Source organism: Scomber japonicus, chromosome 6 (assembly GCF_027409825.1).
Source record: "Scomber japonicus isolate fScoJap1 chromosome 6, fScoJap1.pri, whole genome shotgun sequence".
NCBI lineage: Eukaryota > Metazoa > Chordata > Actinopteri > Scombriformes > Scombridae > Scomber > Scomber japonicus.
Genome location: NC_070583.1, coordinates 32,263,049 through 32,284,826, shown reverse-complemented (window position 1 = coordinate 32,284,826; position 21,778 = coordinate 32,263,049). Strand labels below are relative to the sequence as shown.

Sequence of the window (21,778 nt, the reverse complement as noted above, 5' to 3'; positions counted from 1 at the left end):
GTTAGCTGTGTTAGCCGCTGAGTTAGCAGCCGAGTTAGCCGCCGAGCTAGCAACCGAATTAGCAGCCGAGCTAGCCACCGAATTAGCAGTCGAGCTAGCAACCGAATTAGCAGCCGAGTTAGCCGCTGAGCTAGCAACCGAATTAGCAGCCGAGTTAGCCGCCGAGCTGGCAACTGAATTAGCAGCCGAACTAGCAACTGAATTAGCAGCCAAACTAGCAACCGAATTAGCAGTCGAGTTAGCCGCCGAGCTAGCAACTGAATTAGCAGCCGAACTAGCAAGCGAATTAGCAGCCGAGTTAGCCGCCGAGCTAGCAACTGAATTAGCCGCCGAGCTAGCAACTGAATTAGCAACCGAATTAGCAGCCGAGTTAGCCGCCGAGCTAACAACTGAATTAGCAGCCGAACTAGCAGCCGAGTTAGCAATCGAATTAGCAGCCGAGTTAGCCGCCGAGCTAACAGCGGAGTTAGCCGCCGAGCTAACAGCGGAGTTAGCCGCCAAGTTAGCAACCGAGTTAGCCGCGATTGGGGAACATAGGTACGCTCCCAGTCCACTAACCTAAAATCTGTGCAAATGCTTTTATATGTAAACCAGAGGGGAGGGGTCTCGCTATCAATTAAGAGGCTTAATGACACAGACAGCAGAGCATTAGAAGTCAGTTATTTATTGACATCATCCTCAGAAGCAGGTGGTACAGGATAAGGGGTGACCTTATATTCAGTACATCCTCACAGACAAAGATGAGAGAGCCAGGAACAGCAGGGTAGTCAAGGTGAAGCTTTGCTGTTGCCGTGCGCTGTTCTTCAGGAAGTACTCGGCTACCTTGGTGTTAGGGTTTGGCCCGGTGAACCAGAGCTGCATGCAGCGGCCCGAGGTTCTGGAGAGCTTGGTGTAAATGTAGGAGTTGGACCAGATCTTTTCACACATGTCCTTGGGCGTGGGGTAAATTTCGGTCCACTTTCTGCACTTGCTGCCATCGGGGCATCTGTTCTTACCTGTGGGCGAGAGAGAGAGGGATGGAAACTGATTGTTTGTTTAGTCTGTGTGTGTGTGTGTGTGTGTGTGTGTGTGTGTGTGTGTGTGTGTGTGTGCCAGGGTTAAACTAAGACTAAAACTAAAACTAGCAATGAGAAAATAATTTAGTTAACTGATTAAAATAAAAACTACAATTTAAAAAAAAACCCGAAAACTAAATAAAAACTACAATATATATGTATAGTGATGAGGACTGATGGGAACATTTGTGGGATGCAACTAAAAGGGAAAAATCCCACAAATTTGAAAGTTCATCTTCGTGGTTAAAGAATGAAATTAAAAAGGACTTGATGATAAACCATATTTGGTGTCACACATTCTTTCATCCTTTTCAGCTTCTACAAGTCAAGGCTTTCTCTTAATACCTGAAAAACTAAAACTGAATAAAAACTAAACTAAAACTAGTCAATTCCTTCAAAATAAAACCAAACTAAAACTAGTCAATTCCTTCAAAATAAAACTAAACTAAAACTAGTCAATTCCTTCAAAATAAAACTAAACAAAAAACTAGTCAATTCCTTCAAAATAAAACCAAACTAAAAACTAGTCAATTCCTTCAAAATAAAACTAAACTAAAACTAGTCAATTCCTTCAAAATAAAACCTAACCTAAAACTAGTCAATTCCTTCAAAATAAAACCAAACTAAAACTAGTCAATTCCTTCAAAATAAAACCAAAATAAAAACTAGTCAATTCCTCAAAATAAAACCAAACTACTAAATCACTTGTTGAACTAACTAAAACTGAATAAAACCAAACTAAAACTAGTCAATTCCTTCAAAATAAAACTACCAAAGCACTTGTTAAACTCACTAAAACTAAACTGAAATTTAAAAAAAAGCAAACTGAAAAACTAAATAAAAATTTAAAAGAAAACAAAAACTATAATAACCCTGGTGTATATATATGCATGTATGTGTTTTATACTCTTACCTGAGCTCCAGTCCCATCCTTTGTGCCAGTCACTCTTGCAGGTGATGTCATCCTTGCAGTCGTCCCACCATTCATGGCAGTCCTCCATACACAGCGGCACGTCCACGATTCGCTCCTTACGCCAGCTCTGATTCGCCTATGCACAGTTCATTGGTTTATATCAGAGGTGTCAAACTCATTTTCATTCAAGGGCCACATACAGACCAATTTGATCTCATGTGGGCCGGATCATTAAAAAGAAAGGAAGGAAATAAGAAGGGAAGGAAGGAAAGATAGGCATAAGGAAGGAGGGAAGAAAGGTAGGAAGGACAAATGGAAGGAAGGAAGCAAGGAAGGTAGATGGAACAAAGGGAGGGAAGGAAGGAAAGACAGGCAAAAGAAGGAGGGAAGGAAGGACCCAAGGAAGAAAAGTAGGAAGGATAGAATGAAGGAAGGAAGGACAGATGGAAGAAAGGAAGGAAATAAGAAGGGAAGGAAGGAAAGACAGGCAAAAGATAGGAGGGAAGAAAGGACAGAAGGAAGAAAGGAAGGAAGGAAGGACAGATGGAAGGAAGAACAGAAGGAAGGAAGGAAGGAAGGAAGGACAGATGGAAGGAAGAACAGAAGGAAGAAGGGAAGGAAGGAAAGACAGGCAAAAGGAAGGAGGGAAGAAAGGACAGAAGGAAGGAAGGAAGGAAGGAAGGAAGGACAGAACGAAGAAAGGAAAGACAGATGGAAGGAAGGAAAAGAACACAGGAAGGAAAGTGGGCCGGACTTCAGAACACTTGTAATATGTTTCATAAATGTCATTACTACAATTACACAGAATAATGTCAAATGAATGTGTGTGTGTATCTATCCAAACGAGCCCAGTTTGCTCCTCTGCTGCCATCTAGTGGTTCAAATACAAACACGCAGGTGACGCAACACTCACTTCTTGTATCCAGGGTCCCAGATGTGGCGAGCACTCGTAGAAGCACGTGTCCTGGATGAAATGTCTCTTGCATTTGGAGCTCATGATGCCGCAGTGGTCCCAGTTGAAGTTGTACAGGTAGGAGCTGTCGTTGTGGGCCGCTGTGCTGGTGTTCGCCGTGCAGCACGCATTGTCACGCCACGGTTCACACTGGAAAAAAAAAAGATGACGGGGGGAGAAACTAGCGATCACTTTTTTTCAACCCTTCTTATAGGCCAGGGGTGTCAAACATGCGGCCTGCGGGTCAGAACCGGCCCACCGAGGGGTGCAATCCGGCCCGCTTTCCTTCCTGTGTTCTTTTCCTTCCTTCCATCTGTCCTTCCTTTCTTCCTTCTGTCCTTCCTTCCTTCCTTTCTTCCTTCGGTCCTTTCTTCCCTCCTTCCTTTTGCCTGTCTTTCCTTCCTTCCCCTTCTTATTTCCTTCCTTTCTTCCATCTGTCCTTCCTTCCTTCCTTTCTTCTTTCTGTCCTTTCTTCCCTCCTTCCTTTTGCCTGTCTTTCCTTCCTTCCCTTCTTATTTCCTTCCTTTCTTCCTTGGGTCCTTCCTTCCCTCCTTCCTTTTGCCTGTCTTTCTTTCCTTGCTTCCTTCCTTCCATTTGTCCTTCCTACCTTTCTTCCCTCCTTCCTTTTGCCTGTCTTTCCTTCCTTCCCTTCTTATGTCTTTCCTTCCTTCCACATCAGATCAAATTGGTCTGTATGTGGCCCTTGAATGAAAATGAGTTTGACACCCCTGTTATAGGCTATTGTGAAATGTCCGGATTAACTGGGACAACATGAACAATTGGCAAACTAATTACAATCCCGCCATAAATATTTATTACCTGCTTGTAAAGATCTCCCTCAGGGCCGGGTTTCACTTTGTGGTGTTTGGCATCCATACACATGTTGAGTTTGTCCTGAGACTGAACACCGCTGGACAGAGCAAGCAGCACGGCCAGGATAACCTGCATGGCTCCGCAGCAGGAGGTTGGCATCATGGTCCTTCAAGATGAACTGGACCTCTTCTGGAAAAGGGCACAGGGTCAGGTGGAGGCGGCAGGGGGCAGGGGGCAGTGACAAAACGCAGCTGTCAAAGAATATACAAGAATACGAGATCGGACTCTGGTCAAGCTTGAATCGACTCAATCATCATCAGTTTTAATGGCGCTCTCTATGAGACGGTGGACATTAACCCTTTATAGGACACTCATTGAAAGGAAGGAAGGAAGGATGGAAGGAAGGAAGGAAGGGAAGGAAGGAGGGTAGGGGAGAGGAAAAAAAGAGAGAAGGAGGGGAAGGAGGAAGGGAAGGAAGAAGGAAGGAAGGAAGAAGAAAGGGGGATGGAGGAAGGAAAGGAGGAGAGAAGGAGGGAGGGAGGAAGAACAGATGGAAGGAAGGAAAGGAAGGAAGGAAGGACGGAGGAAGGATAGAAGGAAGGGAGGCGAGAAGGAGGGAGTGAGGAAAGACAGATGGAAGGAAGGAAAGGAAGAAAGGACGGAGGAAATAAGGAACGAGGGAGGGAGAAAGGAAAAGAGGAAGGGAAGAAAGAAGGCAGGGAGGAAGGAAAGGAAGGAAGGAAGGAAGGAAAAAAGGAAGGAAGGAAGGAAGGATATTTTGGGATATTTACAGAAGTTACCAAATATAATTATTTGCCCAATAAAGGGTTAAAACAGCATTTATTCTGTAATCTCCATTAGGCCTATTGTTAAATGTTTTTACATAGAAATTCAACCGATAGCAGGCGGGCAGCTACCTGTTAGTCAACATGTGGACTCATCAAATTCATTCACATCTCGACAGGACATCAATCTACTACTCAAGCTTGTATCCTCATATACTCAATCACCGTTTTAATGGTGCTCTCTATGAGACGGTGGACCTATAACCTTGTGAACATTAAAACAGCATCTATTCTGTAATCTCCATTAGGCCTATTTTCATCTCGTTTCAATGATAAAGAAATTCAGATTACATGAAATTATTTCTGTTCAATGTAATTCTGTTGATCTTGTTTTGAGTATTTGGGACTGATCTTGGTATAAGCTTTGAGATTTCTACCTCTTTTGTACAGTTGTTTATTTAGGTTACTTTAAATGAATGTATAGACTGTATGCAGGTGTTTTTATAACGTATGTGAGTGACGTTGTGTAGGCCAAATGTGCTATCAAATCCAATATTAAAAATGTAATAATAATAATAAATTTAATTTGTATTGCACTTTACATTTCAACAATCTCAAAGTGCTACAGAAAAAGCAGAAAGGGTTAAAAGAGAACATATAAAAGACACTTAGCAAAATGCTTTAGTAAAGAGATAAGTTTTTAGGTCTCTTTTAAACATATCTGCAGTCTGTGGCGCCCTCAGGTGGTCAGGGAGGGCGTTCCACAGATTATTTATATACTTTATTTTATAAAGTGCAAACTAATGAATGAATAAACTAAAATACCTTATATCAGTACTCAAAATGCAATGGGACAGGAGCTGAAATAGACATTACACATCAATCATTCAGACTGTCAGGGCTTTATATCTGTCCAGAGGAGGATCTTAATATCCTACTTGTTACCACTAGCAACGCTGTGAAGGGACACTTATTCCTGTATGTGTGTATCTCTGCTGGAACAAGTGGAGATAGCTTTGTAGAAATTGGCAACAACATCATCACCCACTTGTTCGGAGCAAGGTTATTATAGATATAAATAAAAACTACAATGAACAATGCAATGAGATTAGTTTTAGTTTTCTTTTCATTTTCTCCATTTTTACTGTTTTTTGTTCGGTTTGACTTCTTGAGATAATGGGCTAGTACCAGTAGGGAGTTTATTTTTTATTTTTCAGGTATTAGGAGGAAAGTCTTGATTAGTAGAAGCTGAAAAGGATTAAATAATGTCTGACACTGAGGTAGAGTTAGCTGTGTTTGTATGTGTGGTCTCTATACTAGTACTAACCCGTTATCTCAAGAAGTCAACCTGAACAGAAAACAGTAGAAAAAATGGTGAAAATGAAAAGAAAACTAAAACTAAGCTGATTTTATCTGCAATTCAGTTTAGTTTTAGTTAGTTTTGCATTGTTGCATTGTCGTTTTTATTTATATTTCAGTCAACTAAATTATTTTCTCACTGCTAGTTTTAGTTTTAGTAAACTTTAATAACCCTTGCGTGCACACCTACGCAAATGGCGGTGGCAGTAGTGGCAACTCTTAGTGATAAATGTGATTGTTTTATCGCGTAACGTGAGGGAGGTTTGACATAACTCAAGGTCTACTGCTCTCTTACACACACACACACACACACACACACACACACACACTAATGGCAGCGTGACCTAAGAATGCAATAACGGTGTCAGTTAAGATAAGTTTCTGCTGCATCTGTGGTATTGGTGTCATCCTTTATCCTTTTCAGCTAAAACATTAAACATTAAACATTACAAGCACATTAAGGTGCATCATGAGTGTTTGTTAATTATCAGCTAATGTGATATAAATGGGAATACTGTACATATTATTACAACTGAATCAATCTTGGAAAATGTATTTTAATAAAAATTATTATTATTATTATATCTGTTATTCCATATGTAGGAATCTATGTGGCACCATTAAAAACATATGATCTGTTGAACAGCTTCTCCGTTTGACCAACCTGCTCAAAAATAACTTTATCTATATTCTGTTTTATTTCCACATTTAGTCATCAATTCATGTATTAATTCACATACTTAAAAGGCATCTTTATACAAACAAGAGATCAATTCTTATCAAATCTACAGGTAGAAAAATTATAGTCAGGTATTGAATCTTATTGATTGTTCTGTTAAGGAATAGAGTCAAGATGTAAAAATGGGAATTACTAAAGGTAAAGTTGACCTTATCCTCATCATACAGTTAATATACATCAGATGCTTTTGTCTTTCCGTCCTTTTGTCCTTAAGACTGAACAAACAATCTGGTCGAGAGACTCAAGCTGATGACCTGACCGTCCTCACGTTAATTATTTATGTGAGAAACTGGACAGAGCAAATGCCTCAAGTTTCCCACTTTTGAAACAAATTGAATCATACATTTTGTATAACGTGATGTTTTTCATATATATCATATATGACGTGACAAAGTGTCGGTGGCAAAAAAAAAACTACTACTACTACTACTACTAAGCTACTGTAAATTTCACCTCAACCTTTGATTTTGAACTGTGAGTCAGCAAGTAATGAGGCAATTACAACATCTGATAAGCTCCGACAAACTTAGCTTCTGAAACATCGTATTCATGTTTTCATAAAACACGTATTGATGCATTATTCTGTAAACTTTATGTAAAACAATCTTTAATTAAAATGTTCCAAAAAAAAAATCAGTCTGACTATTTTTTCTTGACAGTAATTGTATTTTTTGTCCTTCTCTCTGACAGGTTTTCATTTGGTTTCTTTCTTATTTCTGTGTTACAAACCAGAAAAGGTGACATGAATTGTACAGATGCACCAGTTGTTCTTATTGTAGCCTTAAAATAAACCATTAAAAGCAACTATATAAAAACGCTATAACCCTTGTACCCATTTATGAAACTAATCAACTTATTATATGTTAATCAGTATATGTAATACATGCAATCAGTCAATGATAAACCTTCCAATAGTCATATCAAACAAGTGCAACTATATGATGTATTTTCTCATACATCTATAGAGAGGAAACATGTTTAGAGACCAAAAAGAGATTTTAACAAGCAACAATAAAGAGTTCCACATTACCTTGTTAGAAACTAAGATGATTCCTCTGTGAAAGGATGGACTCACAAATCTGCCGTCTCTCCAGCTGCCTCTGACACACTCCTGAAGACCAAACAAGCATGTGAGTTTGCGTGTGCGTGTGTGTGTGTGTGTGTGTGTGTGTGTGTGTGTGCGTGTGTGTGTGTGCGTGTGCGTGTGTGTGTGTGCGTGTGGGCGAGTGGGAGTGGAGTGTGACTGAAAAGAAGATGACCCCTAATACAACTAAAATGTGACAACCTGCCGTGGCTTAAATTAATATTTTTCTAAAGTCCAAAGTCTGTCTCATAGGTGTGTGTGTGTGTGTGTGTGTGTGTGTGTGTGTGTGGTATGTGTGATATGTGTGAAAGAGTAGTAGACCTTGAGATAAGACAAATGTCCCTCACATTAAGACGTAATAAATCAGATTATCACACACACACACACACACACACACACACACACACACACACACACACACACTCACACACACGCACACACACTCACACTCACACACACACACACAGCAAATGACACAGTGTGATCTGGAAACAGGAGTAAAAAGGTGCCAGTTAAGATAAGTTGTTTTGTCCCATGTGTATGTAACCCTGTGCAAAATGACAAACAGCTAAACACCTTCCTCCACCAAGCATTGGAGACTGACATCATTGAATGTCAGGTTATTGACAGAAAATCACCATACAATGATAATTTGGTAAATAATAACAGAAAATAAACTACATCTGGCTATATCAACCAACAAAGTAGCTACTGTAAAGCTTGCAAACTAATGTGATGCACAAATGTGATAATGTACAGAGTACTGTATGGACAGCAAAATGTATTTAAATAAACGTGCATGTACCACAATACGAATTACGACCAGCCTACTAGCTTTCTGGTGCCATGTGCTATGTGAGCTACCAATCATCAAAACAATCATATTGTACATCAAACTCAGCAATATACAACAGAAGCAAAGGAACAATACTTCAATTATCATTACATACCGAGAATGCTACCAAAGGCATGGAACGTTGAAGATTGAAGCAGATTGTACCAACATGTGCAGTCCTATGGAAGTCCTGTTTGTTATGAACTTCCTTTCTGAGTCACATGGTGCTAAGAGTCATATCGTGCAAAGATCAGACTCTTAAAGCTACCCTTACCTTTGTTACATTTTTACACATTTTTTAGTTTAGGTTAAAATGCTATTAATAAGGTAATGGCACTTTAAAATGTTAGAGAGATCCACTAGGCAAAGAAACAAAACATTATTCCATTCTCATAATACTCTGTGAAAACTCTGACCAATCATATCATTCGGTCCGAATGATATGATTGGCCGAGTGACCTGCCGGGATTTGTTCCGCATCTCAGGAAGAGAGTCTGTTGTGGATCCACGGCATTATAATACTTCCATGATCCACGGAGATAGCCCGAAACAGACAGTAGTGACTGACAATGACCGACAAAAGCGGGCCAAGCGAACTTCTGGATCCGATCCTGGGTCTGCCATTTCAAAGAAATCTTCCTTGGGAAGACTCTGTTCAGGGTTTGTCAAAAACGCTGGCCCTGTTAGCCATGTGGTGTTCCTCAAAGCAGCAGCCGGATCAGCTCTCGTAGCATGATGTGTAGCGTTGAGCTCAGTAAGGACACGATGCCATTGCTCTCGTTTCGTTGATCTTCGAATACGTTGGACTCTTGCTAATGTAGACATAAAACCGTCTAGTCTCGTTGTAGATGTAACCTAACACAACCTTACTGTCTGTGTAGTAACTTGTGGCATCCAGGTCAACATCAATTTCTGACGTGACAAGCTCTGCTACTTCTACTGCCAATACTGCGGCACACAGCTCCAGCCTCGGTATTGTATGTTCCAGTCGTGGTGCAAGTTTTGCCTTACCCAAAATGAACCCTGCATGGTGTTTCCCCTCAACATCAGTGACTTTAATATAGGCGACTGCAGCTATGGCCTTGGTTGAAGCATCGCAAAAGATACAAAGCTCTCGCTGCTGAACTTCTGAGATGGCGACTGGTGCATATGTTCTCGAGATTCGAAGACTTTCCAGATCCTTCAGGGAGTCTCTCCATGCTGTCCACAGCTCCGCCTTGCCATGAGGTAATGGGGAGTCCCAGTCACTCACTTCCATGGTGAGCTCACGTACTATATGCCTTGGTGGTCAATTTCAGGAATCTGAAGAGCTAGAGATCTCAGGTGAGCATGGTGGAGCGCTGCATCTGGAGTGGGGCCTTTAATCTTTAACCTTAAAGAGGTCAAAGAACTGTGAGCTAACAATCATAAAAACGTGTGTGTGTGTGTGTGTGTGTGTGTGTGTGTGTGTGTGTGTGTGTGTGTGAGTGTGTGTGTGTGTGTGTGTGTGTGTGTGTGTGTGTGTGTGTGTGTGTGTGTACAGGAAGTTTGGTTTTATTGTAAATTGTACAATTTTAAATCAAGTTGTTAAGAAGTTGTAGAGGGAGTGTTACTGAGGAGAAGTAGGAAAGAAGAGTGCCTGATTAGTATGACTGGCCTGGGACAATCTCTGCACCTCATTGGTCGGTGTCCAAGCAGAACATGTGCTGTCTGCAATATGGAGATTGTGGACAACGTCATTTTTCTCTGTCCTAAATATGCAAATGGAAGAAAGTTATTAAGGAACTAACAAGTAGCTCTGAAAATGTGGTTTAAAAGCATGTATTCACCACTCTATAGCAACGATTCTCCAACATTTTTACCTCAAAGACCCTTAAACTGATAACAAATTAGACCATGGACCCCTATTTAATAAGGTTTGGTCGCAGGGACGCCAAGACTTTTACTTTTAGATGTTTTATTACAGAAAGTCCATGACAAAAATAGTCATATATTCTGTCATTGTATTACTTATAAGTGCAAAAAAGCACATTTCTGTAGTTTTGAATATGTTGTGCATTTCTGAACAGACAGCAGGTGGCGGTAATTCTCCTCTCGGTCACAATTCATCATTTATATAAACAGACGAAGAAGAAAAGACCGGAAGTGCGTTACAGTTTCCGGTCACATTTGTTTTGAATTGTGTTTAAAAAGCTGCAGCAACACATCAGCAGGTACGTACAAATCTTTAATTATCTTGCTATTTACGATTAAAAAATATCATATTATACAGCGTTATTATTCCCAGATAATTCACAGACACTTTAGAGGTTTTTAAAGGGATGAATTTGGTGTTTAAATCGTGTGTTAACCCTTAAAAATATCCTTCTCTTCGTCTCCTTTTAACTAATATTTATATGCTTCTCTTATAATAGCACCAATGAGATACGACTAGCTCCTTTTTATTTATGTGAAAATGTGTTTTAGTGTTTTGTTTTATTGGATTAAAACAGCACACAGACTAGAATAGAAGAATATAATAAGATCTTAAATGTCATTGTACGACGAAATTGAGATGCTAATCGATGAAAAGTGCAAAGATAAAAAAAAACAAAAACAAGGCAGCTTTATTTATATAGCTCATTTCATACCTAGGGGAACCTCAATGTGCTTTACATGAAAACAAAACATTTAACAGTAAGAACTGGAAACAAAAAGCGTAAAAAGTTTCCCAGCGTAAGTTGCCATGGTAACTGAGCTAGAACTATGTTGAGCCTGCTTTATGACGCCACAGCTGCTGAAAAACGAATAAGCCTGGTTTATTTGGTAATCCTGCTTTATGGAAGAGGACCTGATTGACATGGTTTGTTGTTGTTGTGATAGACATGTCCACACTGTTCCCCTCTCTGGTCCCTCGGATCACTGACACCCTCTGGTTTAACCTGGACCGTCCCTGTGTGGATGAGACCGAGCTACACCAGCAGGAGCAACAGCACCAAACCTGGGTAAAACATCATCTGTGGAAACACAGCAACTTTAAGCCTCTCTCTCTCTCTCTCTCTCTCTCTCTCTCTCTCCGACTACTTAAATATGTGCACATGGACCTTTTAACTTGATACTGACAAGTGCTGGACGATATGGACAAAATCAAGTATCATGATATGTTTGACCAAATACCTCGATATCGATATTCCAACAATAATTTAGGGATGATTCTTGATGCTTTCACAATATATTTACACTATGACATTCTTGATAAATAATCATTGGTAATGTGGATATAATGACAAAGTGGGTAAAAGGTAAAAAATTACAGCAATACACACTGATGACATATCACGATATTACAATATCCAAAATCTAAGACGATATCTAGTCTCTATCGATGTAATGCCTTTATACTGACCATCATATCAATCTATGTTTGATATGATATCAGAGAGTTTAAAATGGTAATTAGGATATATGATGATTTGAAAATTATATATTATGATTAGTAATAAGTAATTCTACTTTATACCACCCACTACAACAACAATAATAAACACAAAGTTTATTATATAATTATCACCTTTACTCACAATGTCAACAAAAACTCTTAATGTATTAACTTCATTTATTTATACAGTGCTTTTAAAAGGCACTTAAAGCTACATATAGATAAACAATTTGACAAAAAGAACATAACATTAATTTGGCTCTCATGTGTGTTTGTTTTTCTTCTTCTTTTACCTCAGTTGCAGAGCATCGCTGAGAAGGACAACAACTTGATGCCCATTGGGAAACCTATTTTTGAGGTACTATATTTTTGCATTCTTTAACATGTAATGCTTTTATTACCACAGCGTCCAGCACCAGATCTAAACAAGGAGCAACTTACCATGTCGCACTTTTATACAGAGATCCCACATTGTCGCTGCAAAGTAGGTCTGTAATTAAGATGCCTTTGCTTTTTTTTTAATACTGAACCAAACAAGCCAGCATGATGCCGCCCCATGTGTGCTTTTACACAGCAGGCTGGGACTCTGGATTCAGCTCCATGTCCAGCTGTGATAGCTGTGCTTTTTTTTTTTTCTTCATTATTTTTTATTGCAGTTTTTGTTTCCATTCAACAAAACAGTGTCTACAAAACACACACAACAAAATAAAACACAAACATACACAACAGCTATTAGGTAGGAGATAAACATATGGCATAGTACAAGAGGTGGTGGGTCAGTTTTACAGAACCATGATGTCGTTCAAGTGCACAACAGTCCCTTTAATAGAGTGCAGGAAAGGTCCAGTCCGATATAGTCTAAAAATGGGCGCCACGCTCTGTAGAACTGATCTACGCTGTAATGTAATGTTTGACGTTGGTAAGATATTCTAGAGGGATCAGTTCAAAAATGATTTTACGCCAACCACAGACACAGAGGGAATCTTGTCACTGACCCACTGCAAGAGGATATTTTTCCTAGCCGCAAACGTTAGAATATTATACAATCTTTTGTTGACTGCAGATTTTAGACTGTCACTTGGAAGACCTAGAATCAGGGATATGGGATCCATTTCTATATGAATGTGAAAGTAGCTGTCCTTTTTATAAAGACGTCAGTCCGACTCTTTGACTACCCGCTTTACCCTTCCACTTGGTGTCTGTGCCTTTTTATACAGAACAGGGAGGGAGAGTGAAGTCGCAGCTTTCCCGCTTTAAACAGACTGTGTAAGAGAAATCTGTAGGCTCTATAAATACATTTTAATTAAAGGTTGCTGCATTTCATCTTAATTTAGCAGTTTGGCATAATCTGTACAAACTGTGCAGAACATTTTACTCTGGAGTTGACGTCCTGGAGTTGAGATATCTTTTTGTCAGATTACCCATCTTGGTTTTGTGTGTGCGTCTCCTTCTGTTTATGTCTCCTGTATTATCCCGGGTTTCAGGCTGGATATGATGAAGAGGAAGAGGAGGATGATGAGGATGAGGAGGACAGCGAGGAAGACTCAGAAGATGAAGAAGACATGCAGGACATGGACGAGATGAACGATTACAACGAGTCGCCTGATGACGGCGAGATAAACGAGGTGAATGAATATGTTTTGAATATATTTTCTAATTTAACCGTCCTGTTGTCCTCGAGTCAAGGAAGGAAGGAGGGAGGGAGGAAGGAAGGGAGGAAAGGAAGGAGGAAGAAGGAAGGAAAGGAAGAAGGAAGAAGGAAGGAAAGGAAGGAGGAAGGAAGGAAGGGAGGAAAGGAAGGAAAGGAGTGAGTAAGGAGGGAGAAAGAAAGAAGGACAGGAGGAAGAAAGGAGGGAGGGAGAATAAAGGAAAGGAGGGTAGAAAGAAGGAAGAAGGAAGGACAGGACAGGGGAAGGAAGGGAGGAAAAGAGGGAGGAAGAAGGAAGGACAGGAGGAAGGAAGGAAGGAAGGCAGAAAGGAAGGACAGGAGGAAGGAAGGGAGGGAGGAAGAAGGAAGGACAGGAGGGAGGAAGGAAGGACAGGAGGGAGGAAGGAAGGAAAGGAGGGAGGAAGGAATGAGGGAAGGAAAGAAGGAAAGGAGGGTAGAAAGAAGGAAGGACAGGACAGGGGAAGGAAGGGAGGAAGAAGGAAGGACAGGAGGAAGGAAGGACAGGAGGAAGAAAGGAAGGGAGGAAGGAGAAAGGAGGGAGAAAAAAGGAAGGAAGGAGGAAGAAGGAAGGAAGGACAGGAGAGAGGAAGGAAGGGAGGAAAGAAGGAAGGAAGAAGGAAGGAAGGAAGGACAGGAGAGAGGAAGGAAGGACAGGAGGGAGGAAGGAATGAGGGAAGGAAAGAAGGGAGGAAATGAAAGAAAGAAGGACAGAGGAAAGAAGGAAGAGAGAAAAGAAAGGAGGAAAGAGAGAGGAAGGAAAGAAAGAGAGAAGGAGGGAGGGAGGAAGGACAGACGGAAGGAAAGGAGGGAGGAAAGAAGGAACAGTCAAAACAGACAGGGTCAATTTGACCCGGAGGACGACACAAAGGTTAATGTCTTTTAATCACTGTTTTAAATAATCGTCTTTTAACTTCTTTCTTTCTGTCCGTCAGGTGGACATGGAAGGTGCAGACCAAGACCAAGACCAATGGATGATTTAAGAAGAAAGACTTTATTTAGTCTCCATGAAGCTGTCTGGCACCTGGTTCCTTCTCAGCAGTTACAAACCTGACTGCTCACACAAATATATATTTTTTTATTTGTGAAAAGAGGAAAAAAAGAATATAGTTGAATCAAAGCTTGCACCCTGAAGGTTTGAGTCAGTTCAGCACAGATGTCGAGTGTTGAGCTGCGTGTGATCTTCCCTGAAAGCTCGAGGACATTAGTGGACGTTGCTTAGAGTGTTGCTAACCTGATCACTCACACACACACACACACACACACACACACACACACACACGGAGGCTGAGTGTGGTAGTACCATGTGCCTGTCTGAGCACGTCATGGTTTTTTTTTGTCATTTTCTTTTGTCTGTAGGTCGACATATCTCATCCTGCTCTTAAATACACACACACACACACACACACACACACACACATGAACTTTGACCATGTCATGTGTGTGGGTGTGTGCGTATAGTCATGTGATACTTCTCCGAGAGTCTCCCAAACAGCTGACGGAGCATAAACAATTTTGTCAGTCAGCTAAATAATTTGTTACTTATGAATCCCGTTACTCCTCGAATCCAACTCTGAATCTGACATTTTTAGACAGGTGTGTGTGTGTGTGTGTGTGTGTGTGTGTGTGTGTGTGTGTGTGTGTGTGTGTGTGTGTGTGTGTGTGTGTATTCATTATGTGCACACACACACACACACACACACACACACACACACCTCTACACACAGAGAGAGAGAGAGAGAGAGACACACAAACACAGATACACATAGTGGTTTTGTGATGTCACCACACAGGATTTCTGGGTAATGAAGTCATTTGAGCTGCTGTGTTGCATTAAATCATAACTTCTGACTTCTTTTAATAATTCAGTGACGACATCGAACTCAACAAGTTAATATCTGAGATCCGTGAACATGGTGACATCACTAAAAAAGACGTCTGATAGGTCAGAAACACGAGCAGTCACATGATCAGACCGTGAAACTTTTGACTTTGACAAAGCAGTTAGAAAGTTAATTAAAATAGACATTCACACCGTGTCCGTCAGTATTATGTGGTCTATCCTAAATTTGCTCATTAAGGCTGAGACGCTTTATATTTAACTAAATTAATGCCTTGATTATTTGTTTTAATTGAAATAATTTGTATTAAATCTTTTTAGTTTTAATTCTATACATGTTTTTCTTTTTCTTTTAGTTTTCCACCTAACTTCATAGTATAGAACAGGGGTGTCAAACATGCGGCCCGTGGGCCAGAACCGGTTCGCCGAGGGGTCCACTTCGGCCCACTTTCTTCCCTGTCTTTTTTCCTTCCTTCTTTCCATCTGTCCTTCCTTCCTTCCTTCCATCTGTCCTTCCTTCCACCTGTCCTTCTATCCTTCCTTTCTCCCTTTCATCTTTTCCAACCTTTCCTTTCTTCCTTCCTCACTTTTATTCTTTCCTTCCTTCCACCTGTCCTTTCTTCCTTCTCCTTATCTTTCCTTCTCACCTTCCTTCCTTTCTGCCTTCCTTCTTTTCCTTCCTTCCTTCCTTCCATCTGTCCTTCTATCTTTCCTTTCTCCCTTTAAACTTTTCCAACCTTTCCTTTCTTTTCTTTCTTCCTTCCTCACTTTTATTCTTTCCTTCCTTCCACCTGTCCTTTCTTCCTTCTCCTTATCTTTCCTTCTAACCTTCCTTCTTTTCCTTCCTTCCTTCCTTCCATCTGTCCTTCTATCTTTCCTTTCTCCCTTTAAACTTTTCCAACCTTTCCTTTCTTCCTTCCTCACTTTTATTCTTTCCTTCCTTCCACCTGTCCTTTCTTCCTTCTCCTTATCTTTCCTTCTCACCTTCCTTCTTTCCTTCCTTCCTTCTTTTTGTCCTCCCTCCCTTCCTTCCATCTTTTTAATGGTCTGTTTGTGGCCCTTGAATGAAAATGAGTTTGACCCCCCTGGTATAGAAGAAATCAAAGAGTAACACGGGCTGTTGTAATGTTTTAATGAGGTTAAGAACAGCTGATAAAGGGAGGTCATTAGGATTTGGGTGGCGGCTATATGTTAATAATTCAATCAGTGATAAATAAAAGACTCATTTAACACTTCGATGGATGTCAGCAGCAAAGGTTTCACTCAAGTAAAAAGTTAAAGTATTATCAAAACCTGTACATAAAAGATCTTTGTTAAAAGTTTTGCATAAAATATTTATTAATGAATGAATTATTGGCTCTTTGTGGTGTTTGTTGCTTTAAAGACGGAGAGAGAGAGAGAGAGAGAGAGAGAGAGAGAGAGAGAGAGAGAGAGAGAGAGAGAGAGAGAGAGAGAGAGAGAGAGATGAGAGAGAGAGAGAGAGAGAGAGGAGAGAGAGAGAGAGAGAGAGAGAGAGAGAAGAGAGAGAGAGAGAGGAGAGAGAGAGAGAGAGAGGTGTTCTGTTAATAAATGGTTAAATAATGTCTTTTCCTGGTTGTTGTTTAACCTTCGTGTCGTCCTCCCGGGTCAAATTGACCCAGTCTGTTTTGACCTTTGACCCTTCCTTCCTTCCTCCCTCCTTCCCTTCCTTCCTTCATCCCCCTTCCTTCCTTTCCTTCCCTTCCTTTCCTTACTCCCTTCCTTCTTTTCTTCCTTCCTTCTGTCTTCCTCCTTATCTCTTTTTTCCCTCCTCTCTCCCTTCTTTCCTTCCTTCCTTTCTTCCTTCCTCCTTAACTTTTTTTCCTTCCTCTCCCCCTTCTTTCCTTCCTCCCTCCCTTCTTTCCTTCCGTCCTTCTTTCCTTTCCTCCCTCCCTCCTACCTTCCTTCCTCCCTTCTTCCCTCCTTCCTTCCTCCCTCCTTTCCTTCCTTCCTTCCTTCCTCCTTATCTCTTGTTTTCCTTCCTCTGTCTTCCTTCCTTCTTTTCCTTCCTCCCTCCCTTCTTTCATCCCCCTTCTTTCCTTTCTTTCTTCCTTCCTTCCTTCCTTTCTCCCTTCCTTCTTTCCTTCCTTCATCCCCCTTCCTTCCTTCCTTTACTTCCTTCCTTCTTTCCTATCCTCCCTCCCTCCTTCCTTCCTTCCTCCCTCCCTCCCTCCCTCCTTTCCTTCCTCCTCCCTCCTTTCTCCCTTCCCTTACCTGGAGGACAACAGGAGGGTTAAACCAGGAGGGGGAGCTGGTACAGTAGTGAGGTATTGAGAGTTAGTGGGAGATGTTTGTAGCACCATCAGCTGAGATAAAATGAAAGATTAGAAGTTTTCAGTCTCTGCCGCTCTTCCGTTTCCTCCGTAACGTTTGACATCTGTCCCAGTTTTTCGTTTTCTATTTGATTCCCTGATACACCAGCTCTGCCATCCCGTCTCTGATACCCTTGCTGTACTCCAGCGTGGCCCGGTGGATCTTCCACTCGTACAGGCCGCTCTTTCGGAGGTATCGGAGGAATTTTGGAGCCCCGGGGAACAGCACGTTGTCGGCCACGATCATGGATCCTTTCCTAGCAGACCAGATCCCTCCAACATCTGGGACACACAGAGAGAGTCAGTGTGAAGGAGGTGATGAGGTAACGTTGGGATTAATGGTTTATTTAGGCTAAATTTGGGTGCAGTTTGAGGTGAATTTACATTACTGATTTACTTTGATAGTATAACTCTCATAACTGTATCTAACTGTCAAAAGTTTTCATTCACAAAGAAATTAGTTTATACTGTAAAATCAAAGCAACTTGTACTTCAATGACTCTTTCAGGCTTAAACATTTAAAAACCCTGTGCCATGTAGCTCATCCCAATAAAGCCAGCATTTTGGGGTGCTAGCAGGGGAGGATAATCCTGTAGAGCAGAGGTGTCAAACTCATTTTCATTCAAGGGCCACATACAGACCAATTTGATCTGATGTGGGCCGGATTATTAAAAAAAATGGAGGGAAGGAAGGAAGAAAGGAAGGAAATAAGAAGGGAAGGAAGGAAAGACAGGCAAAAGGAAGAGGGAAGGAAGGACCCAAGGAAGAAAGGTAGGGAGGATAGAATGAAGGAAGAAAGGAAGGACAGATGGAAGGAAGGACAGAAGGAGAAAGGAAGGACAGAAGGAAGAAAGGAAGGACAGATGGAAGAAAGGAAAAGAACACAGGAAGGAAAGTGGGCCGGATTGCACCCCTCGGCGGGCCGGTTCTGGCCCACGGGCCACATGTTTGACACCCCTGTTGTAGAGGTTAAAAATGTGGAGCAGAGAGTGAAGTTTAGAAAATAACCGTGTGATCTTCTTCTTTTGATCATCCTCAGGTGTGTCCGATCTATGCAGCTGATGGACTGCACTGTAAAAACCTGAAAGCTGGAGAATACCAGGCAACAGCCCCATCACGTGATAAGTCTGGTCCAATTTTACGAGAGATTTTAGTTTTTGCAGCGTTGGGTAAACATCTCTTTAGTCAGGGGCTGCAGGTGGAACACAGTTAGGTAATAGATAATACTTAAATATATTTTTTAGCTTCTTTCATGCAAGACGGATGGTGATTTTGCAACACTAGGAAATATAAAATGTCCAGAAAGTACTTGAGAAATATAAAGTAATCTACTGTATATTGAGGAAAAATGTAATAGATTCAAGAGCTGTTAATGTGACATGCAGAGCAACAGTGAAGGCAGTGAAATTTGGCTTGTTTGAGCTTTAGTTCCAATCAGAGTATGAAATAAATATTTATAATGATTTAAATAAATAAAGAAGGAGAAGAGAAGATGATAGAGAGACAAAGTCAAATACACTTAACAGAGCAGCACTTTTAATTTCGTTGTATTGTTCACATATAATGAAAATAAAGACTTTGACTTGACTTGAATATACATTATACATTTGGCATGCATACTTAGTGGTGAAGAGAGAGTGTGTGTGTGTTTGTATGCGTTTGGTTTGGTAAATGTGCAGAAGAGGAAGTGCCTGTGTGTGATATGAATATTCTGGCTCTAATGTTTCTATATATGATGTATTATTATGAATGTAAAAATGTTTTCTTCTAAATATTTATTTGTATTCACCTGCAGATCAGGAAGGTAGCATTTCTTCCAGTGATCCATGAAGACAAAATCCAGCCTCTCCAAACCAAAGTCAGACCGCAGCTGAGGAATCACCTCATCTGATGGATTCACGATCACGTCCACCTGGAGGACAAACAGCATAAAAAAGAAATAGATAGAAAATAGATGCTTGTAAGCAGAGTTACGTGCAGCTGCAGGGAGGTCCGTGCAGCGGTCTCACCGTGTCATCATCAAACCCCGCAGACGGATGATCTTCTCTGCGATGGCAGCGTTTCTCTGGTCCATCTCGATGCTGTAGATCCTGGCACCCATGGGCAGAGACCGGGCCATCCGCACAGTGCTGTACCCGCAGTGGGCTCCCCAGGCTCGAGCACCGTGAGAGGACTCTGCTCCATCAGCAGCCGGTCCAGGATCTTCCCTAAACACAGAAAAGGAAGGACACAAAAACATAAATGCATGATAGGTCAGGGGGTCAAACTCATTTTCATTCAAGGGCCACAATTTGATCTCATGGGTCGGATTATTAAAAAGATGTAAGGAAGGAGGGAAGGGAAAAAAGACAGGAAAGAAGGAAGGAAGGAAGGACATATGAAAGGGAGGAAGGAAGGAAGGAAGGAGGGAAGGACAGATGGAAGGAAGGAAGGAAGGAAAGAAGAGAAGGAAAGAAGGAAGGAAAGAAGGACGGAAGGACAGATAAAAGGAAGGATGAAAGGGAGGAAGGAAGGAAGGAAGGGAAGGAAGGAAGAGGAGGGAAGGACAGATGGAAGGGAGGAAGGAAGGAAGGAGGGAAGGAGGGAAGGACAGATGGAAGGGAGGAAGGGAAGGATGAAAGGGAGGAAGGAAGGAAGGTAGGAAGGAGGGAAGGAAGGAAGGAGGGAAGAAGGAAGGAGAGAAGGAAGGAAGGAAGGAAGGACAGATGAAAGAGAAGAAGGAAGGAGAGAAGGAAGGAAGGAAGTAAGGACAGATGAAAGAGAAGAAGGAAGGAGAGAAGGAGGAAGGAAGGAAGGACAGATGAAAGAGAGGGAGGAAGGAAGGAAGGAAGGACAGACGAAAGGGAAGAAGGAAGGAAGGAAGGCAGAAGGAAGGAAGGAAGGAAGGAAGGAAGGAGGGAAGGATAGATGGAAGGGAGGAAGGAAGGAAAGAAAGGACAGATGGAAGGAAGGAAGGAAGGGAGGAGGGAAGGATAGATGAAAGGGAGGAAGGACAGAAGTAAGGAAGGAAGGAAAGATGGAACGAAGGAAGGGAGCAAGGACAGAAGGAATGAAGGAAGGAAGGAAGGAGGGAAAGATGGAAGGAGGGAAGGAAGGAAGGAAGACAGGAAGAAAGTGGGCCGGGATTATACCCCTCTGCGGGGCCGGTTCTGGCCCACGGGCCCTTATGTTTAACACACCCTATACTAGGTGGATTATAACTTTTCACCTTTCTTAGGACCGATGTTGCTGATGTATTCCACCTTGCTGCACCAAACATCGAAGGCGTCCAGGATGCTGTCGGGGTCTCCAGGGACGGCGTGCATGAGGACGTACTGGTAGGCTCGCTCCTCTCGCTCAGCCCGGTGACGCAGTCCCTCCATATCCTCACCAGCACCGCCCGGTAGAACAGCACGAAGTAGTAACGGTACCGATGATCAGTGTCAGCAGGAGAGGGATGAAGGCCAGGGCGATAGCAGGGGACACCATCTTAAACTCACACAGAGAAACACACACTCACACACACCACACCGCGCAGACAGAACACACACACACACACACACACACACACACACACACACACAGGTATGAGTGTTAACAAAGTGCATACAGTGTCCTCATGTGACCCTTCGACATTCACTTTGCATGCATAGGCAACAAAGACTTTCTTTAACCCTCCTGTTGTCCTCGAGGGAAGGAAGGAAGGAAGGCAGGAAGGAAGGAAAGGAGGAAGGAAAGGGGCGATGAAGGAAGGAGGGGAAGGAAGGAAGCAAGGGAAGGAGGAAGGAAAGGAGGGATGAAGAAGGAAGGAAGGAAGGAAAGGAGGGATGAAGGAAAGAAGGCAGGAAAGAAGGAAGGAGGAAAGGAGGAAGGAAGGGAGGGAGGAATGAAGGAAAGGAGGGGGGGAGGAGGAAGGAAGGCAGGAAAGAAGGAAGGAGGGAAAAGGAGGAGGAAGGAAGGGAAAGGAGGGAATGAAGGAAAGAAAGGGAAGGAAGGAAGGAAAGGAGGGGGGAAGGAAGGAGGGAAGGAAG

The 21,778-nt window shown here is 41.9% G+C and overlaps 3 protein-coding genes across 3 annotated transcripts; 1 reads left to right on the top strand and 2 right to left on the bottom strand.

The window, feature by feature from the left end:
* Nucleotides 1-717: 717 nt before the first annotated feature.
* On the bottom strand, nt 718-8,683 carry folr (folate receptor). The gene is made up of 6 exons (XM_053321561.1): nt 8,647-8,683; nt 7,647-7,714; nt 3,740-3,922; nt 2,882-3,070; nt 1,969-2,104; nt 718-995 (listed from the first exon to the last, which is right to left on the bottom strand). Exons 3-6 carry the CDS (start codon nt 3,893-3,895, stop codon nt 718-720), a joined length of 759 nt encoding a protein of 252 aa, XP_053177536.1. The 5' UTR covers nt 3,896-3,922; nt 7,647-7,714; nt 8,647-8,683.
* Nucleotides 8,684-10,684: 2,001 nt separating this feature from the next.
* anapc15 (anaphase promoting complex subunit 15) lies at nt 10,685-14,874 on the top strand. The gene is made up of 5 exons (XM_053321582.1): nt 10,685-10,727; nt 11,377-11,498; nt 12,231-12,290; nt 13,417-13,557; nt 14,534-14,874. Exons 2-5 carry the CDS (start codon nt 11,379-11,381, stop codon nt 14,579-14,581), a joined length of 369 nt encoding a protein of 122 aa, XP_053177557.1. The 5' UTR covers nt 10,685-10,727; nt 11,377-11,378; the 3' UTR covers nt 14,582-14,874.
* Nucleotides 14,875-17,853: 2,979 nt separating this feature from the next.
* Nucleotides 17,854-21,236, bottom strand: LOC128360988 (transmembrane O-methyltransferase homolog). The gene is given in 9 exon segments (XM_053321559.1): nt 17,854-18,023; nt 18,026-18,050; nt 19,558-19,680; nt 19,778-19,800; nt 19,803-19,920; nt 19,923-19,975; nt 20,977-21,105; nt 21,108-21,182; nt 21,185-21,236. Coding segments are annotated over 9 exon segments (768 nt in total).
* Nucleotides 21,237-21,778: the final 542 nt, after the last annotated feature.